The 21,473-nt window shown below is 43.9% G+C and overlaps 1 protein-coding gene across 1 annotated transcript in view; it reads right to left on the reverse strand.

The window, feature by feature from the left end:
* Positions 1 to 8,130, reverse strand: part of LNX2 (ligand of numb-protein X 2) — a 34,674-nt gene extending 26,544 nt beyond the window's left edge. Inside the window, exon 1 of the mRNA XM_038762121.1 lies at positions 7,668 to 8,130. Coding sequence (XP_038618049.1) covers positions 7,668 to 8,068 — 401 coding nt within the window. The 5' untranslated portion in view covers positions 8,069 to 8,130. The remainder of the gene's footprint in view (positions 1 to 7,667) is intronic.
* Between the last annotated feature and the right edge of the window lie 13,343 nt (positions 8,131 to 21,473).

Consider the following 21,473-nt stretch of genomic DNA (forward strand, 5'->3'; position numbering starts at 1 on the left):
AGGAGGGACCACAAGTATTGAATGCCCATTTTACAGGTGAGGAAACCGAGGCAAGTTAAGTGACTTGCCCAGCACAGCAGGCGAATGACAGAGCTGGGATTAACAAACAATTAATTATATTTTTTGAGCACTTACTGTGCGCAGAGCACTGTAGTAAGTACTTGGAGAGTACAGTATAACATAGTTGATAGACACAATGACGGCTCACAGTGAGTTTAAAATCGACATGATTAGAAACCAGGCCCTCTGACTTCCAAGCCTGTGCTCTTTCCACTAAACAACACGGCTTCTACATAGCCCCTGGACCCATCTTTCGGAGTTGTTCTAATGGGGCAGGCTGAGGGTAAGGGCTGCTGGAAAATGACCGGGACTCTTTCCAAGTCTCCCGGGCTTGGAAAGAGACACCCCACTCCATCCCCAGCTTCTTGGAGCTACAAAAACTGGCCCAGGGTCAGAAGTCAGCAACAGGGAACCAGCATAAGGAGGGGCCCCTGACAAGGTCAATCTCTCTCCAAGGTAAATGATCTTTCTCTGGTCTCAATTTCTTCATCCCTCACTCCCTCATTGTTCTTATCCCTTAAGGCTTTTAGTAGGCAAGAGTCAATTTGACTCTCACAAAAAAGTTTTAAGGCATTTTCTGGACAGCCACCCCTCTTTCTGTCCATAAACCCTAAATTTACTTCCAGCTAAATTTGACTTTTTTATGGTATTTGTTAAGTGCTTACTAGGCATCGCACACTGTTCTAAGTGCTGGGGTAGATAAAAGTTAATCAGGCTGGACACCATCCCTGTCCCACATGGGGTTCAAAGTCTAAATGAAACCACTATCTCCCGGACTTGTGAAGTTTAATGGCTGAGAATGCCCACGGTATTTTGAAGATAAGCCAGACATTTGAAAGGCTGAAGGGCCTCAATTAACCACCCCAAATGAATCATTTTCAAACTTTCTTCTTGGTAGTTATTTATGAATTTCAAAGGTAAGCCAGAGCAAGGAGCCCCTTGGCCCTGTTAACCCTGTGGCTCTGAGAGCAGTCTTCGGCTTCTTACCGCAAAACAAAGAATGACACCAGCCTAACTCTTCTCTTTCAGACTTGGCAACTGTGGATTAATTGTTTACTCAATTCCCTTTACCCTTGTAGTTATGACCAAATTTCCCAGTAGCCCTCGTCATGCTTAGAGCTCTATTATCCATTCCTTTTCCGAGTCCTGATTTCGCTTTCAATTCTTGAAAAATAAATGATCTTAGCAGCACAGTCCCTTCTATTTTACCCCATTCCCATCTTTCCTCCCTAGTCTCTAAAATCCCACCCAGCTCTCCAGCACTTCTGTTACACTTCTATTCTCCCACGATGGGTCTAAGTGTTAGAAGTCAGAGTCAGGAGCCCTGAATTTCACGTCCAACTCCGCTGCTGACTTGCTCACTAGCCTGGGCACTTAGACTCTCAGGGGGAAAACGTTACATAATAGACAATATTAAAAATACACTCGGTTCCAGTGTTGATTTTGTAACAGCAACTCAAGCGGTGAGGATCATGATCATAGTTTTTGATGAATAAGGTAGGTCCTATTTTCCCTCTATTTCACCCCAACCTAATTATTTTCTTTAAGCTAGGATTAAAAGAAAACCCTCCAAAGTTTCACTTCAAAAATGTTGCCCAGTTTTTCATAATAATTTCATTGTCAAAAGGGGCTAAAGTCAATGTGTAAATCTGCACTGAGTCACACCGACTACATGAGTTTAGCACATTTTTGTAATGAACTGTCAGTCTTCCCACTCCAAAATAAACACCAATTCTATTTTCTCCTCCAACTTTTGGGCATTTAAAAAATGCACCATCACCTCTTTTTCAGAGGGAGAAATTCCCCCAATTCAAGGGGAAAAGTCACCCCAGCAAAGTTCCACAGGAGTTCCACAGGTCAGGCATAAACACGGTGCTACTCTTGACTCTGGTCAATTTTTACGTGGCAGTTTTCACCCACAAAATAGTTAGCGGAGGAATGATGGTTTAGGCAGATTCACAAACACAGGATTCTTCTCTAATTAATGTGCTGCTTTCTACACTGCAAGGCAGTCCTTAAAAGGTTTTGGCTATTGAACAACAACAAAAAAAAAAATGCCTTCAACTTCCAAGGCAACTTAAATGCTAAATCATTGGGAAAAAAATACTTCTCTAGTTACTTGGCAGGCTGGAGCAAAGTAGTTATTAAGTAGTCATGTGCTTTGTGCGATACACAGACTATTTTATTTCTAGTTCTGTAGACTGACATTTTTATATTTACAGTTTGGGGATTTTCCATTATTCCTACTAATATAGTATCAGCCAATAACCAGTAATTTTACTCAAGTGAGTTTTCATCTTTCTTCAGTGTTTTAATTCCAATCTACGGAAGAGAAGGAAAGTATGAGCCACACTGAATCAGAACCAGATTTCTCAAGAATAGAACCGGATTCAAATGGGAAAAGGAATCTGAAACCGTACCAGGAAAATCTAATGGTACTGAAAATTCCTCTCCCTAACTACCACACTCTTTTATTCGGGCTTGTATTTAAAACCACATGTCATCTCACATCTGCCATTAAACAGTGACGGCCCACGATCTTCTTGCGGACTATGGAATCCACCGAGCTGATCGACTCTGAAACCAGCTGCTAGCGACCGTGAGGTGGTCCTAGGTTGGTGTGGTCCCTGGCTATAAAGTCATCAGATTCTGGGCTTCATGACTCAATTCTCTGCAGTAATTCCGCATTCCAGAGCTGCCACCCGGACATTGTAACCCGTCTTTGGCATTTATGCCCAAATGAAGCCAATTATTTGTTCACTTGAAAACGCAAGCCAAAGTTTTAGTGTTTCCCCCACCCCCCGTGAGGCTAACTGGGCCTATCGACGATGCTTAATTCATCAGAGCCTCATTCAGATGGGATAGTACCTGTGGCAGACATCATAATAGCACTAAATTCAACACGTCTGCAAAGCACTTCGCTTTGTCATCAGTGGCCATTCTCTGGCGGAATTGCCGTGCGCGTTCAATTCTCCTTCCCACTTTACCGGGGTCCACACAATGGACCCTGAGGCACTCTGTAAAAGCTGAAATTAGCGGCTCAAATATTTGCCAGTAAACTCCCCCGGAAAATGGAGCCTTCAGCTGGTATAGATCGGGCAACAATCAACCGGCTTTCATGACAACATCCTACACTGGGGCTGGGGCCGAGCCTCGTGAACTGCAAGGCCACAGACTATTCCGGGTGTTGGGGGAGTGGGTATCTTCCCGTCTAGACTGTAAGCTCACTGTGGGCAGAGATGTGTCTGGTATACTGTTTTACTGTACTCTCCCAAGCGCTTAGTACAATGCCCTGTGCACACAGTAGGTGCTCAATAAATACGACTGACTGGCTGCGAGTGAGATAGCCAGGGAAAGAGCATGGCCTAATGGAAAGAGCAAGGGCCTGGGGGTTAGAAGGACTTGGGTTCGAGTCCTGGCTCCACCACTTGTCTGCTGTGTGATCTTGGGCAAGTCACTTCACTTCTCGGTGCCTCAGTTCCCTCATCTGTATGCTCTGCACACAGTAAGCGCTCAATAAATACAATTGAATGAATGAATGAATCTGTAAAAAGGGGATTAAAACTGTTAGTGCTATGTGGGACAAGGACTGTGTATCTACCCCAGTGCTTAGTACAATTATTAGTATTATTATTAGGGCTCGGCACTTCCCCCGTCCTCAGTCCAGGCCCATGCTGATGGGGCCACGGCCATGGAAAGGATCAGAGCGGCATCAAATTGCAGCCCACCTCCTGTCTCTACCCACTCGATTTTCCCACTCTCCCCCTTTCCTAATAGCTCCCAAGATGAGCTACACTTGAAAGTAAAAGCCCAGTTCACCGGACCCCATTTCCTCTCATTTCTTGAAAACTTCTCTCTCTTACCCTCTTTCTGCCATCTTCAACCTCTCGTTCACTTCTGCCTTCCGACATGGACCAGCTTCCCTGATGCTGAAATAAAAATCCCTGGAGCTTTCTCTTGTTATCATACCCTTTTCCTTCTTGGTTAAACTTTGGAATGGGCTGTACACAATCGGCCCTTCTGACTACTATTCTATTTATTTTGTTAATGATGTGCATATAGCTTTAATTCTATTTGTTCTGACGATTCTGACACCTGTCTACATGTTTTGTTTTGTTGTCTGTCTCCCCCTTCCAGACTGAGCCCATTGCTGCGTAGGGACCGTCTTTATAAGTTGCCGACTTGTACTTCCCAAACACTTAGTACAGTGCTCTGCACACAGTAAGCGCTCAATAAATACGATTGAATGAATGAATGAATTCCCTTTTTCCAGGTTAATCAATCAATGGTAAGAACTGAGCACCCAAGTGCAAAACACCATACTGAGTAAGCTTTTATACTCTTCTTGAGACTTCCTTTGGTCTAAAAGTTCACCCTCTTCACTCCACAGAGTTTGCTCTTACCACGGTTTCAAATGACCTCCTGCAGGCCAGATTTAATTGCCTATTTTCTGTCCTAATCGATACGCCAACATTTGCCCCATCCCCAACTCCACAGCCCTTATGTACAAATCTTTCAATTATATATTATAAATTACTTATTTATTCATATTACTGTCTCTCCCTCTAGTCTGTAAGCTTATTATGGGTAGGGAGCATGTCTGCTAATTCTGTTGTACTGTACTCTCCCAAGCTCTGTACATAGTAAGTGCTCAATAAATACCATTGACTGTTCCAGTACCATTGACTACCACTGAAGTTCCAATTTGTACTTCCCAAGCGCTTAGTACAGTGCTCTGCACACAGTAAGCGCTCAATAAATACGATTGATGATGACTGATTGACTGATTGCTACTTTCAATAGCTTGTTGCCAACTTGTACTTCCCAAGCGCTTAGTACAGTGCTCTGCACACCGTAAGCGCTCAATAAATGACTGAATGAATGAATGAACGAACACATCTGGTCACCCTGTGCTCCAAGAAAATCTTTTTGGCCTTGCTTTTACAGACACCACTCTTTCCTGAGTCATCCTAACTCTCCGACAGCCCTTTCTCAGTTCCCTTTACTAGTCTTTTTCTCCTACACCCTTAATTGTGGGTGCCCCTCAGGGCTCAATTTTCAGATCTGCTTCTCTTTAGAAACTCCTCAGAGTGCATGGCTTCAACTATAAGCATTCTGAGAATGACTCCCAAATCTATAGCTCCAGTCATGACCTCTCATCTCTTCTACCAAACCGATGAGATCACACACTTTTGAAACAGGTCAGTTGCCCCTGGGACATCTCCACCTACGTGACTCACCATCACTAAGCTTAAAAAAGGCAAGTTGAATTCTTCGTCTTCCCTCTTAAAAGTTCTAACTTTCCAATCATGGTCAACGTGCTCCTACACTCCCTTGTCCCGCAAGATCACAGACTTGGTGGTGCTTGATTCCTCGCTCTCATTGCCCCCACCTAATTCATTCATTCATTCAATTGTATTTATTGAGCGCTTACTGTGTGCAGAGCACTGTACTAAGCACTTGGGAAGTACAAGTTGGCAACATCATCATCAATCGTATTTATTGAGCGCTTACTGTGTGCAGAGCACTGTACTAAGCACTTGGGAAGTACAAGTTGGCAACATCATCATCAATCGTATTTATTGAGCGCTTACTGTGTGCAGAGCACTGCACTAAGCGCTTGGGAAGTACAAATTGGCAATATATAGAGAGGGTCCCTACCCAACAGTGGGCTCACAGTCTAGAAGAGGGAAACAGAGAACAAAACAAAACATATTAACAAAATAAAATAAATAGAATAAACATGTACAAATAAAATAGAGTAATAAATGCGTACAAACATATATACATATATATATGTACCTAATCTACTTCTTTCCCTTCCTTTCCCAACCTCTACATGATACAAATGCTAACTGCCTCCTGGCTGGACGATTTCAGCAGCCTCCTTGCTGATCTCCCTACTTGCCATCTCTTTTCTTTCAATCTACCTTAAATACAGTTACACAGATCCAAACTATTTTTCGAGAATCTCTTCCAACATCTCTAAAGGCTGGCTCCCTATTGCTGCTTCCTGCAGAAAACAAAACTTCTGGACAAGTGCTCAGTACAGTGCTCTGCACATAGTAAGCGCTCAATAAATACGATTGATGATGACACTGATTTTAAGGCTCATTGTCAGCAAATTCCCTTAAACTAAAAGCAGTTGCCTGCTCCTGCTATACCCAGTCCCTACTCTCTGCTGCAACCAAGCAACTCTCCTTATCGTCTCTTACTTTCCTTGTGAAAAGTCAGGTCATGCTCAGGTCTAGAGAAGCAGCATGGCTCAGTGGACAGAGCCCGGGCTTTGGAGTCAGAGGTCATGGGTTCAAATCCCGGCTCCGTCGATTGTCAGCTGTGTGACTTTGGGCAAGTCACTTAACTTCTCTGTGCCTCAGTTACCTCATCTGTAAAATGGGAATTAAGACTGTGAGCCCCCCGTGGGGCAACCTGATTACCTTGTAACCTCCCCAGCGCTTAGAACAGTGCTTTGCACATAGTAAGCGCTTAATAAATGCCATAATTATTCTTTTAGACTGTGAGCCCACTGTTGGGTAGGGACTGTCTCTATGTGTTGCCAACTTGTACTTCCCAAGAGCTTAGTACAGTGCTCTGCACACAGTAAGCGCTCAATAAATACGATTGATGATGATGATGACCCAAGCCGGACTTTTAGCTCCATTCTGCTTGGCTAGACCACACCCCTCCCTCCTTCAAAACTCTTCCTCCATGAGACACTATTCTCTGATTAACCACCAGTCAGGCCATCCTCACAGTGCCCTCAGCCCGCAGGTATTACTTTATGAAGTTATTACTTAACCATCTGTGCTTGGTCTTTTTCTCTTAGTAGTTGTGTGACCTCTAAATCAATCATATTTACCGAGTGCTGTGAGCACAGGGCTGTACTAAGTGCTTGGGAGAGTACAATACAACAATCAACAGACACATTCCCTGCCCACAACAAGCTTACAGTCTTCTGTGTGTTTGTCTTCCCCTGTTATAAGTCCTTGCAGGGGCTGGGACATGTATTTCTTCTGAATATTCCCTAATGTCACAGTAGAGCAGACACTCAATCAATTCATTCAATCGTATTTATTGAGCGCTTACTGTGTGCAGAGCACTGTACTCTGTGTAAATACCACTGTTCAATGTACGAGGCACTGTATTGAGCACGTGGGAAGGTACGCTAGTTACTAGACACAGTAACTGTGTCTACGATTGATGTGAATACGATCGATTAGACACGAAGCCTTCCCTCAGAGAGCTCAAAATCTAGAAGGGACCCGCATGATTTACAGAACAGCACGTTTAGCTTGGGGATTACACCGATTCCGCTGGCCAACCTTCTAGCCTCAAGGACCAAAGGCAAAGGGGGTTTTTATCTTAAAGGGTTTTAACCAACCAGGTACTGACACCCAGGTATTTCAGAAACAAAAAGGAAGGTTTAGTTCATCATCATCATCATCAATCGTATTTATTGAGCGCTTACTATGTGCAGAGCACTGTACTAAGCACTTGGGAAGTACGAATTGGCAACATAATTTAGTTTAGTTCTCAAGTAGAGGCTCACTTGGACGGCTACGATGAGGCGTCAACCCCGGCACACCCACCGCCGCCCCCCCCCGTACCTGTTTTTCAGGTGGGCCTCCAGGTCACAGCGTTGCATCACATCCTGGCACACGGCAGAGAAGGGGCACAGAATGGGCAGTTTGTCTAAGAGCTTGTGGACCAGGATGCTGGATTTCTTGCACAGTTTAAAATGGAGCCTTTTGCGATCCAGCGGGCAGAAGTCCTTCTCCTGTAAAAAGTTCCTGATGCACTTGGAGCAGAAAGTGTGGCCACAGGGGGTGTCGAGTGGCTGCAACAGAGGCTGAAGGCAAATGTGGCAAACCAAGTCGTCGTCCACTTCGTTCTGGTAGTTGTACAGGTGATTCTCTCTTGTCCAGTGCTGCTGGCCACACTCAAAGCACAGAGGGTTTAAGGAAGAGTTCTGCTCCGCCGAGACAAACTCATCGCTGGCGGTGCCCATGGCGAAGCAGACAGGCTCATCAGACTGGCATTCGGACTCCTGCTTCTTTTCACGGAGAGCGGCGTGCGTCTCGCTGAGACAAAACAATGAAAATGCACAACCAAAGAATATAACTAAACTGAAACGGTTGCCTGCTAACATAATCTGATCAGACTAACAGATGTACTTTGATTTTCCTTAAAAGAAAACCCACCAAAAAATGAGTTTGTTTTAATTTGTTTCTTTAATGGTATTTGTTGAGTGCTTACTATATGCCAGCACTGTTCTAAGCGCTGAGGTAGTTACAAGCTAATCAATCGTATTTATTGAGCGCTTACTGTGTGCAGAGCACTGTACTAAGCGCTTGGGAAGTCCAAGTTGGCAACGTATAGAGACAGTCCCTACCCAACAGTGGGCTCACAGTCTAAAAGGGGGAGACAGAGAACAAAACCAAACATACTAACAAAATAAAATAAATAGAATAGATATGTATAAGTAAAATAAATAGAGTAATAAATATGTACAAACATATATACATATATACAGGTGTTGTGGGGAAGGGAAGGAGGTAAGATTGGGGGGATGGAGGGAGGAAACAGTTGGAAATCAGGTTGGAAACAGTCCAAGTCCCACATGGGGCTCAGTCTTAATCTCCATTTTACAGATGAAGTAACTGAGGCACAGGAGTTAAGTGACTTGCCCAAGGTCACACAGCGGATGAGTGGCAGGGCCAGAATTAGAACCCAGGTCCTCTGACTCCCCAGGCCCGTGCTCTTTTCACTAGGCTATGCTCCTTCCCAAAGTGACCAAAGGACAAATGAATTTACCGTAATTTGCTTTGCCAAACATTTTCAACCACGGCTACCCTGCTGGGTTTTCAGTGGCAGGGAGATTTGTGATAAAAGCAAGGACGTCGTATTTTATATTGTGTCACACAAGAAAGCAATCTATTTCACCGGCAGTAATAGTTATAAGACAAATGAATCCACATGGCGTGCCAATGCTACAAGATTTAATGCATTCTGTCATCCCAGAGTGCTTTGTTTTGGGTTAATTTTAAGCATATGTAGCACCATACAGAAGAAAATACTTTTCGGGGGAGCCTTTGGCAAATATGGTCCCGATTTCATCAGATATAGGGTGGATTTAAAAATATAGCCTCTAAAATTATACATCTGATTTGAATGATGTACTCTGATAAAAGAAAAGGATCAAGTCGGTTCGTAAATGGAGAGAAATTCTAATTCCGTGTACCCAAAGTTTTATTTTTCGTAAACCTTCAACGAAATTTAAATAAAGCAACATGAACTTAGGTGTCAATGACATCGGCGAGGCAGAGTAAACATTTGTCTCGGCGGTTTATTCCTATTTTTTATTACTCATGAGGTTTAATTCTTTTCTCCCAAAGCACACGTACTTTCTACAAATGTCAACTGGAGTTATGTGAGCTTTGGAAAAGAGGAGAAAAATCATCATCATCTAAGCCAGAGAAAAGCTCCCTGAATTTGGCATCTTGCTATGCGATTCCCGCAAAATCCAACTTCCGCCACATTAGCAATTTAAATTCATGTACTCTACATTCCTCTTTATTCATCACTGCTTTATAGTCTAATTTTCCCCCCCTGAAAAAAATGTTCAGCAACTCAAGCCTCCCACATAATGACTAAGAGAATTCTGAGAGACTATTGTACTTCTAGCTATTTTCTCCATTCTCCAAATTACTTTTTAGTTCTTTATCTTCATTTTTATTCCAAAGTCTTTCCAGAAGCAAAAATAACATGATCTCAGAATTAGTTGGTTAAAGTACTACCTAAAAGTGTCATTATCACACATCCTCCCACCAAAAACCTCTATTCCACCATCAGAGACAAAAATGGACAAAGACATAATATTTGGTTCAATATTGGTTAAATATAACCAGCCTATACCCAGGAATGCAAGTACTAATCAAAATCAACCATTAATCATGCTGGAATTCTCTAATAGCACAATTTACTGTGCACAGGGACATTCAGCACTAAGAAGATTGTGTTACATAAATGAAAGGCATTCAGATTTTCTTCTGGTATCCTTTCTTAAAAAAAAATCCCAAAAATCCCCCACAGTGCTGTTTCTGCTTAGACTGGGGAAGAGTCTAATTTCTTATAGCCAAACACAAGACTTTGGATGCATTTTCTAAGGATTACAATATCCTTTGACGCAAAAAGGATTAAACAGTAATTTGTAATCCAGGATTCCATAAAGCCGTGGAAACTGATGCTTGTCAGTGCCCTGGCTCTGGTGGATAACCTGCATTTTCTGGAATGGAAAGGGCGAAGAGAGCAGATCTTTATAACGGGTGATAGAATCATCATCATCATCATCAATCGTATTTATTGAGCGCTTACTGTGTGCAGAGCACTGTACTAAGCACTTGGGAAGTCCAAGTTGGCAACATATAGAGACAGTCCCTACCCAACAGTGGGCTCACAGTAGAAAAGGGGGAGACAGAGAACAAAAGCAAACATACTAACAAAATAAAATAAATAGAATAGATATGTACAAGTAAAATAAATAAATAAATAAATAGAGTAACAAATATGTATACATATATACAGGTGCAGTGGGGAAGGGAAGGAGGTAAGATGGGGGGATGAATGTGTATGTGTATGTATGGGGGGAGCAGTGCATGCATACATACACACACACATGATCACATGTATACATACATAATATGGCCATTATGGCCATGTATATATTTCATATAAATAGAAAACCCCAAAAAGGATATGAAAGGCTGGCAATTCCATCAGGTTAAAGGCCATACATTCAAAGAGAACAGTCTACACTTCTGTCAGAAAATAATGTAACTCTGCCTTTCTAACCTATCAGTGATCTCATTAGGTGAGAAAGAGAAAACCTGTAAAATCTACTCAGTATGACTCCTAATAGTTCTCAGATCTACTGTTCTTTCCAAAAATCAACCTGATCCCAGTTCTAAGAGTCCTAACAATTATGATGATGATGATAATAATTTGTTAAATATGTTAAAGACTGTACTAAGCACTGGATTAGACACAAACCATCAGTTTGAACACAGTCCCTGTCTGCCATGGGGTTTGCAGTCTAAGCAGGAGTCAAATCAGCTTCATTCTGCAGATGAGAAGACTGAGGAACAGCTTGCCCAAGGTTAGACAACATATATGAGGCAGAGGCAGGATTAGAACCCAAGTCCTTTGACTCCCAGCCCTCTGCCCTTTCCACTACTTTGTTCGAACTGATGGTTTGTGTCTAATCCAGTGCTTAGTACAGTCTTTAACATATTTAACAAATTATTATCATCATCGTCATAATTGTTAGGACTCTTAGTTATCAATTACTTTGCAACTGCTTGCTTCTGTTTCAGATCCCCTCCCCAGTTCATCCCCCTCGTTCCCCTTGACAGGGGAATAACAAAACAAGAACATTCTCACTGCTTCTATGGTGATGATTTAAATACGACAGCTGCCTACTTATAGACTATTTTAATAAATAACTCCCACTTTGCACAAAAATGAAGTCTAAACACATATACTTCAACACTTTCTCCCCAAATTATCAACTCAGTCGCTATCTCCAGCAGCACCAATATTTAAATCCCTGTCTGTAGAACAGAGTGCTTGATGTTTGGGAACATATACTAGAAGTGGAAAAAAAACCAACCCAAAACACGGTCTCACTTCCCATGGAGTTCATAATCTAATGAGGGGGAGAAACGTGGACGCTAGTTGCCAAGTACACAACAGGTTAGAGAGTGAGGCAAATGGTATAAACAAAAGCCATTTTAAAAATGAAAAAAATAAAACCAAGTTTACACAAAAGTGCTGAGATGACTGACAGGGTGCTATGACCAGGAAGAGGGAGGATTAGTCAGGAAAGATCTCAGAGGAGATGACTCTTTTGGAGGATTGTGAAGGTGGGCAGGGATGTAATTTACTTGAGTTGGGGTGACAGCGGGAAGGCCAAGAGTAGTGTGTTACTCAGGAGAGCTGCAATGGAAATAAAGTTATCTTGCCAGGAAAATAGAGTACAAGCTAAAGAAGAGAAAATTATAATCCTCTGAAGATATTTTGAAAATCTAAACAAATTTTGTCCTCATGTCCTCCTATGAAAATGCTTATTGACTTCTTCAGAGAAAGGTACTGAAGCAGAGAAGCAGCGTGGCTCAGTAGAAAGAGCATGGACTTTGGAGTCAGAGGTCATGGGTTCAAATCCCAGCTCCACCAATTGTCAGCTGCGTGACTTTGGGCAAGTCACTTAACTTCTCTGTGCCTCAGCTACCTCATCCATTAAATGGGGATGAAGACTTTGAGCCTCAGGTGGGACAACCTGATCACCTTGTCTCCTCCCCTAGCACTTAGAACCGTGTTTTGCACATAGTAAGCGCTTAATAAATGCCATTATAAATCCCCATTTTCCAGCTGAGGAAACTGAGGCAAAGAGAAGTGACTTGTCCAAGGTCATAGGGCAGGCAAGTAGTGGTGCTGGGATTAGAACCCAGGTTCTCTGGCTTCCAGATCCATGCTTTATCCACACTGCTCCTTCTTCTAGGAGCGGGTGCCTTTACCCTAAAGGACTGCCTGGTAATATCGACAGGCAATTCATCCTGAGAAAATTAATGCATCACCATTCCATTTTAGTGAATGAACCTCCTGGGAAGAGTTTGATCAGGGGATGTTGGGCTGGGCCTTGACTCACCCAGATGAACGGAAAAATCAATCTCTCAGGCCAGCAAGAGCTGCATTTCAGAGATGATGCCTTACAACTTTAAGTCAGAAAGTCACTAGGCAAATAACAACCTCTCTGTCCGTTTGATTCCTTCTCTTTGGAATGCAGAGAGAATAGACAACCTTACTTTCCGGTTGTCCTAAAAAAGTGACCATAAAGCCATTAGTGAATGAAGACTTTTAAAAATATTCTTTTGTCCCTAAGAAATGCTTCTTTCGGGGGGGGGGGGCAAAATCTAGCATTATCAAATATAATTTTGGCCTTTCAACTTTAACGGCTGGTTTTAACTAAATCGCTCTACCCGCAGTTCTTTCACAACATTTGCTCCCACCACGTTTTGGATACAATTCTGTTAGGGAATTAAGAGTTCATGCTGCTACAAACACACATTTACTTAGATTCTGTACACGTGCACTAAAATGTGACATTTCCAAAATAGGGGTCCTCCAAGAATACCATTTCAAGAGACATGAGTGTCCTCTTTTTATATCAGGCTCCGAAGACCTACAGCAATGGATTCACTTTTAATAAATCAAATTACGAGTGACTGATTAGTGACTGATGAGTTTTATGGGTCTCTTCCTTCTCGAGCTTCTGTATTTACAGGGTTATATCATTTCATAAACTTCCTCACTGGCTCCCAGAATTCTGTTTTTTATGAGATTCCTAGAACCTGGGCTCAACTAGTTCCTATACTATAAACACCCCTTTTTCTCCCATCTTGCTTTTCCAAGTTTTTCAACTGGGGTCTCCAGACTCTTCAAATCAAAAACCTTTTTCTCGTCTAAGTACAAGCTGTGCGGCTGTTTGGAGCAAAGAATTGAATTAGGTCCTAAGGGCACATGTTAAAAAAAAAGAAATGATCTTGCCTTTAAGCAGGGGACACAAGACAGATGGACATGAAGATCAACCTAAATAAGTGACGTTTCATTCATTGAAACATCAACGGCCCAAATCTGTTTTATCACAGCTGTTTGGGTAATCAATAGTTCAGATAATTGATTCTCTATCGGTCTGCTACCCGAGAAGGCCGGGGGAGAGAGCTATGAGAATCTCCCCATTGACAGATGAGGGGACAGTTCCTAGTCAATTGATCGATCTTATTGAGCGCTTATTGTGTGCAGAGCACTTGGGAGAGGTCAATGCAACGGAGTTGGTCGCTTCAGTCTAGAGGGAGGGAGAAAGGCGATAATATAAAATTAAAACTATAGTAATAATAATAAAAATAGGCTGGTCCCACTTTCCCATGGCCCAGGTTTAGCCCAGCCCTCCGGCGGGCTGACCAGCTTGGCATGAGGATGACGATGAGGCAGGCACCAGCTGCTCTAACAGCTGAGCCCCTGGCCGGGAGGGAGCCAGTGTCCAGAACGGTTTGCACAGCTGTCAGTGTCCCAGCCTATTTTGGGTCCTGGTTGAATGATGGTTGGGTAACCTGTGCTTTATAATGGAGCTCAGTGTCTCCCAGCTAGCGGGGTGTGAAAGTTTCGGGACGTGTCCTGGAGTTTTGCCATGCTGCCAGCTTGGATTTTCACTGCCCAGGCATTGGCGGGCCTCCACGCATAAAATCCAAGTAGATGGCATCCAGGATGGGAGTTTTCCTAATAAAAAATCTGGAAACATGGGAAAGCCTACAAGAAACACTATTATTATTATATTTGTAAGTGCATACTATGTACCAAGCACCTTTCTAAGCATTGGGGTCAATACAAGTTAAAAAGGTTGGACAGAGTCCCTGTCCCACATAGGGCTCAGAGACTAAGTAGGAGGGAGTACAACTTGATCTTCATTTTCCAGTTGAGGAAACTGAGGCCCAGAGAATGAAGTAACCTGCCCAAGGTCCCAAAGCAAGCAGTTGTGGGATAAGAACCCAGGTCCTCCAGTTCCCAGGCCTGTAACTTGCAGGGGAGTAGGAGATTTTGCTGGGGAGTAGGAGAATGAGGGGAGGCATCCCTGGAATCGACGTGGATGGTCTTGGGACGTCATCCTCGAGATCTGAATAATCATAATAATAATGATGGCATTTGTTAAGCGCTTACTATGTGCAGAGCACTGTTCTAAGTGCTGGGGGCGGGGGATGCAAGGTGATCAAGTTGTCCCACGTGGGGCTCAAAATCTTAAGCCCCATTTTTCAGATGAGGTAACTGAAGCTCAGGGAAGTTAAGTAACTTGCCCAAGGTCACATAGCAGATATGTGGAGGAGTCGGGATTCAAACGCCTGACCTCTGACTCCAAAGCCCGTGCTCTTTCCACTGAGCCACGCTGCTCCTCTAGGTGGCTTCTCTAATGCAGAGCTGCAAGCCTCATGCCGGGGGAACTGTAGAATCCAACGCATTTAATTTGCTTTAAATTCAAAACCCCGATGGACACGAGCCTGCCTCATCTGAGGCAGCAGTCTTGTCTCTCTTCAACGTGAGGGCACAGTCCATCTGGACCCCCCACAGTCCTATGCCATTTCCAGCCTTTTCCCCTGGGCATCATTTTTAGGACAGGAACACCTGGCAAAATGCCTGCTCCGAAAATAGCTACAAGCATCCTGGGCAAGAGCCAAGAGCAAGAGGAACCTCTTCCCCGCTGAAGGTAAAGGTCTCAAGGAGTGGGACAGTAATAAGCTGCGGGCGCAATGTAGCTGTAGATCATCGGTGGTCCACAGACCACACTGAGAGACACCGCCCTTTCATGAGAAACCCACATCTTTCAGCTTCGGTCCCAAGAGCTTGTCTTGGCATTCTTGTACATTAAATTGGGGGCAATCCATTACTTATTCACTCATTCATTCAATCGTATTTATTGAGCGCTTACTGTGTGCAGAGCACTGTACTAAGTGCTTGGGAGGTACAAGTTGGAAGTACTTATTGTCAGGGGAGGAGCCCTTTTTCCCCACCCTCATCTTCTGCACACTCTGAGCAATACAGTTCACATGGGATAAAACAGTTACGGATATATATGGTCTATGTTAATGGAGGGTGTAGGTAAATGTAGGCTCATATACTCTAAAAAAAAAATCACCTCATTAGCCAAAAGGGCCACAACACTGAGGACTTGTGAAAAGTTGGCAATAAGACAAAAGAGTTTTTCTAGTCACACTAGAAATGTGCCCCGTATTTCAACAGTTAAAATGGAGAGAATATACTTTGGGCCCCTCTCATTTTTTTCATTAGCTAAACAAGTATGTTTGGTTTGGGGTTTTTTGGTGTTTGTTAAGCCTTACTATGTGCCAGGCACCCTACAAAGCACTGGGGTAGAAACAAGATAAGTTGGACACAGTTCCTGTCCCACATAGGGCTCTCAGTCTTAATCCCCGTTTTACAAATGAGGGAATTTAGGCCCAGAGAAGTTAAGGGACTTGTCCAAGGTCACAGAGCAGACAAGTGGCAGAGGCGGAATTAGAACCCAAGTCCTTCCGACTCCCAGGCTCGTGTTCTATCCACTACACGACGCTGTTTCTAAATCTTATATTTTCAGGCTTACTGTTTGGAGATAAAAGCAAAGTTCTGCGAATCAAAAAATCTTGCCTGGAACAAAAGGATTTACAGGACACCCCAGAAGCTTCTCACATGAGGAGTTTTCTTTTGAGGGGCAGATTTTCCTGGACTGGAGAATGCATATCATCACTCCGACTACTTTTCTCGTTAGGCTGTCACAGTAATATGAACTAAGACGACAGAATGCAATGTTGCAACAAGAGGTCCCCGCGTGAGTACCGTTTGGTAGATGATGCAGTGTTTCACCAAGGAGCAAGGCAACGGTTAGTGAAGATTTCAGGGGAAGCAGTGTGGCCCGGGGGTAAAAAACACAGGCCCAAGGGTCAGAGGACCTGGTTTTATAATCCTGGCTCTGCCTATTGCTTCCTGTGTGAACCTGGGCAAGTCACAACTTACCTGTGCCTCAGTTTCCTCAACTGTAAAACAGGGATTCAATACTGTTTTTCCTCCTACTTTGACTGTGAACCCCATGCGGGACGGGGACTATGTCTACCCCAGAGCTCAGAACAGTGCTCGACACACAGTAAGCGCTTAGCAGATGCGATTAAAAAAAAATTCTGACAAGTCAGCTAGCCGTAAGCAGGGAATTTGGAGTATAAATGGATAATTAGAGACGGTAAATCCCTCTCCCTCATTAATCTCATCATTCTTCATGACAAACATCTGGGGCAATCAAACAAGAACAACTTTCCGTCAAACTGTACGGACTATGCCGTGTCAAATGGAGCCCGCCTCAGCAGGCCCTTGCTATTTTGTAATCAAACCTGCACAATTAAATGAAGTGAAATTAGTCACAACAGTTTAAGCTTTACTGCAATTATATTGCTAATGAATCAGAGTTTCAGGACTTCATTACCTTAACTACCAGCAAGGTGCAGACGCACAACATTTCCAAGCTAATCGGTGACACCAAAAATTACTTTTATTTAAGATACTCAATTTGAATCAGTTCCAACTTCATGTTCCATCTTATTTTTATTAAAAAGACGTGTTGTTGAAGGGGATATTTATGATGATATTTCGGAGCAGAATGGGGCGGCAGAGAAAAGAGTGGATGTGGGTTCTGTTACCTGATCTGCCTCTGACACAACGCTGAGGGCCATTTGCTTAACCTTCTTGCTCGCTGGTTTTCCAGATAAGATCTACTCAAGCTTACTTTGCAGGTGTAGGGTGGCAGAGATGACATAACAAAATTCTACACAACACACCAAAATCTTTTTATAGACAGACATGTACCCTCAAACACCCCGCAAAAAAAAATGGCAATAATACTTGTACCCCCCACAATACTAGCTCTGAAATTTGATCTATACATTGTGAAGCTAATTGCCAAAACAGCATTTTCAGAAGCATCTGCTAAAAAAAAGACATTTTTAAGGGGCAACATTATGGCGTCACAAAACCAGGAGATTTCCTGGCCTTTCTAGAAGCCCTCAGCAGCTGTCCAGACGGCTTCCGACAGAGTCATTCAGAGAAGCAGCGTGGCTCAGTGGAAAGAGCTCGGGCTTTGGAGTCAGAGGTCATGAGTTCAAATCCCGGCTTCGCCAGCTGTCAGCTGTGTGACTTTGGGCAAGTCACTTAACTTCTCTGGGCCTCAGTTACCCCATCTGGAAAATGGGGATTAAGACTCTGCGCCCCCCATGGGACAACCTGATCACTTTGTAACCTCCCCAGCGCTTAGAACAGTGCTTTGCACATAGTAAGTGCTAAAAAAAATGCCATTATTATTATTACTTAATTGTATTAATTGAGCACTTACTATTTGCACAGCACTATACAAAGAACTTGGGAGAGTGAAATATAAGGATAAACAGACACATTTCCTGCGCATCGTGAGCTTACGGTCGAGCCCACAGTTGGGTAGGGACCGTCTCTGTATGTTGCCAACTTGTACTTCCCGAGCGTTTAGTACAGTGCTCTGCACACAGTAAGCGCTCAATAAATACGATTGATTGATTAATTGATTGATTGATTGACGGGAAAGCTAGGGTCCAGAGAGCAGTGTTTCAGAGGCCGCGGAGAATCCAAGCTTAGACTTAGTTAGGCCCTCGTGCTCCTAGCAAGTCAATTCCCAGAACTTGACACGTTCAATGTCCAGAGATGTCGGGGGGCTGGTTTGGCCTGGCCCCTCCGGAGCGAAAACCCACCTTCGGAAGGCCCATTCAGGACACCCAAGGCTGGCCAGGCTCAGAAAGAAAATGTGTAATAAGGAGTGTAAGAGACCCTCTGGGCACCCACCCCAGTCTAAGCATAGACTGCCAAAGGCACTAGTCAGTTAGGACTATGATCTGGGGTGCTGGATTGCCCCCTACTTAGCCGAAATATGGCTGGGTTGCAAAAGGATACAGTTGCTGTACTTCTCTGTGATCTGTGTTCTCTCAGAGAAGTGAGGATGAGGGACAGGAGACTACTGAGTCTGGGGGTTCCATTAGGAGTCGAGAATTAGGGCTGAGGTGTAGTCTCAAATCCCTTACAGAATCACCCATATTCTGCCTCTGCTCCGAGTAGGAATGGTGCAGCTTTCCTGACCCGTAACGGAGTTGAGAAGGGGAGGATGGAGAACAAGCAGGAGGCTTGCGGGCTTTAGCTCCTGGTTTTGTTTGTTTTTTTACGGTATTCGTTAAGCACTTACTGTGTGCCAAACACTGTACTAAAAACTGGGTTAGAAATGAGGTTACCAGGTTGGACACGGACCCTGTCTCACATTAGGTTCACAGTCTAAGTAGGAGGGAGTACGACTTAATCTCTCTTTTACAGATGGGGAAACTGGGACACAAGGAAGTGACTTGCCCAAGGTCACACAGCAGCCAAGTGGCAGAGTCAGGATTAAAACCCAAGTACTCTGAGGCCCGGGTTCTTTCCACTACGCCAAACTGCTTCTAGTGGGCAAGGATCGTGTCTACCAACTCTATTTTTTAATGGTATTTGTTAAGTGCTTTCTATGTGCCAACCACTATTCTAAGCATTGGGACAGATACAAGGTTGGGCACAACCTCTGTCCCACATAGGGCTCACAATCTAGATAGGAGGGGGTAGGATTTGATCCCTATTTTACAGGTGAGGAAACTGAGGCCCAGAGAAGTTCTGCGACTTGTCCAAGGTCACACAGTAGAAAGGTGGCAGAGATGGGATTAAAACCCAAGTACTCTGAGGCCCGGGCTCTTTCCACTAGGCCAAGCTGCTTCTAGTGGGCAAGGACAGTGTCTACCAACTCTATTTTTTAATGGTATTTGTTAAGTGCTTTCTATGTGCCAACCACTATTCTAAGCATTGGGACAGATATAAGGTTGGGCACAACCTCTGTCCCACATGGGGCTCACAATCTAGGTAGGAGGGGGTAGGATTTAATCCCTATTTTACAGATGAGGAAACTGAGGCCCAGAGAAGTTATGGGACTTGCCCAAGGTCACACAGCAGAAAGGTGTCAGAGATGGGATTAAAACCCAAGTACTCTGAGGCCCGGGCTCTTTCCACTAGGCCAAGCTGCTTCTAGTGGGAAAGGATAGTGTCTACCAACTCTATTTTTTAATGGTATTTGTTAAGTGCTTTCTATGTGCCAACCACTATTCTAAGCATTGGGACAGATACAAGGTTGGGCACAACCTCTGTCCCACATGGGGCTCACAATCTAGGTAGGAGGGGGTAGGATTTGATCCCTATTTTACAGATGAGGAAACTGAGGCCCAGAGAAGTTATGGGACTTGTCCAAGGTCACACAGCAGAAAGGTGGCAGAGTCAGGATTAAAACCCAAGTACTCGGAGGCCCAGGTTCTTCCTACTAGGCCAAGCTGCTTCTAGTGGGCAAGGATCGTGTCTACCAACTCTATTTTTTTATGGTATTTAGGTGCTTTCTATGTGCCAACCACTATTCTAGGCATTGGGACAGATACAAGGTTGGGCACAACCTCTGTCCCACATAGGGCTCACAATCTAGGTAGGAGGGGGTAGGATTTGATCCCTATTTTACAGGTGAGGAAACTGAGGCCCAGAGAAGTTATGGGACTTGCCCAAGGTCACACAGCAGAAAGGTGGCAGAGATGGGATCAGAGCCCTGGTCCTCTGACCCCACCAAGCCCTGGGCTCCTTCGCTAGGCTAAACTGCTTCTCTACTGTATTGTAGTCTCCCGGGTGCTTAGTACAGTGCTACAGAAATAAAAACCAAAGATGGATTGATTTAGCTCAAGTAATAAGCTGCACCAGAGACAGATGGGCAGTGGGAGACGGTCCCCCTACTTCCACCCTTCCGGAATGCTAAAATGCCTTCATAACAAGCTGCAGGAGTGTGGATGCAAGACTGAGGGGACAGCTGGGGAGGGAGCCCGGACAGGAGAGACGCAAGACCAGCCTGATCGAGGTAAGTGGCCCAACAGGAAAAACCCGGCAACCAGAAGGGGTGGGAACTGAAATGCTGCTGGCACACGCTCCCAGGACTAACAGAACCTGTCAAAACTCACAATTACCGTTCACGATTTACGACAAGGATTTTTTTTTTTTTTACGTATTATCATCCTGAGTCACCTTTTATTAAATTTATGGCATTACACTGCATCAGCATTTACCATTACCGTGTCTCCACTCAAACTATATCATCATCATCATCAATCGTATTTATTGAGCGCTTACTATGTGCAGAGCACTGTACTAAGCGCTTGGGAAGTACAAATTGGCAACATATAGAGACAGCCCCTACCCAACAGTGGGCTCACAGTCTAAAAGGGGGAGACAGAGAACAAAACCAAACATATTAACAAAATAAAATAGAATAGATATGTAGAAATAAATTAAATAGAGTAAAAAAATATGTACAAACATATATACTTATATACAGGTGCTGTGGGGAAGGGAGGGAGGTAAGATGGGGGGATGGAGAGGGGGACGAGGGGGAGAGGAAGGAAGGGGATCAGTCTGGGAAGGCCTCCTGGAGGAGGTGAGCTCTCAGCAGGGCCTTGAAGGGAGGAAGAGAGCTAGCCTGGCGGATGGGCAGAGGGGAGGGCAAACTATATTCGGCAAGTCACAGATCCTTTCAAGGACTCCCTTATCGGTGAAGGGCTCTCCCTTTTCTCTTTGCTCTCTGTACAAATCTTAATATTTTAGTGAATTTAAATATACTCAGGTGGTCAACAGAAAATAACTTACTGAACACATGTAATAGCAGCAGAAATAAAAGCACAAATGAGGCTCAGCAAGGGGCCTCATTT

The sequence above is a fragment of the Tachyglossus aculeatus genome, chromosome 20, assembly GCF_015852505.1.
Source record: "Tachyglossus aculeatus isolate mTacAcu1 chromosome 20, mTacAcu1.pri, whole genome shotgun sequence".
NCBI lineage: Eukaryota > Metazoa > Chordata > Mammalia > Monotremata > Tachyglossidae > Tachyglossus > Tachyglossus aculeatus.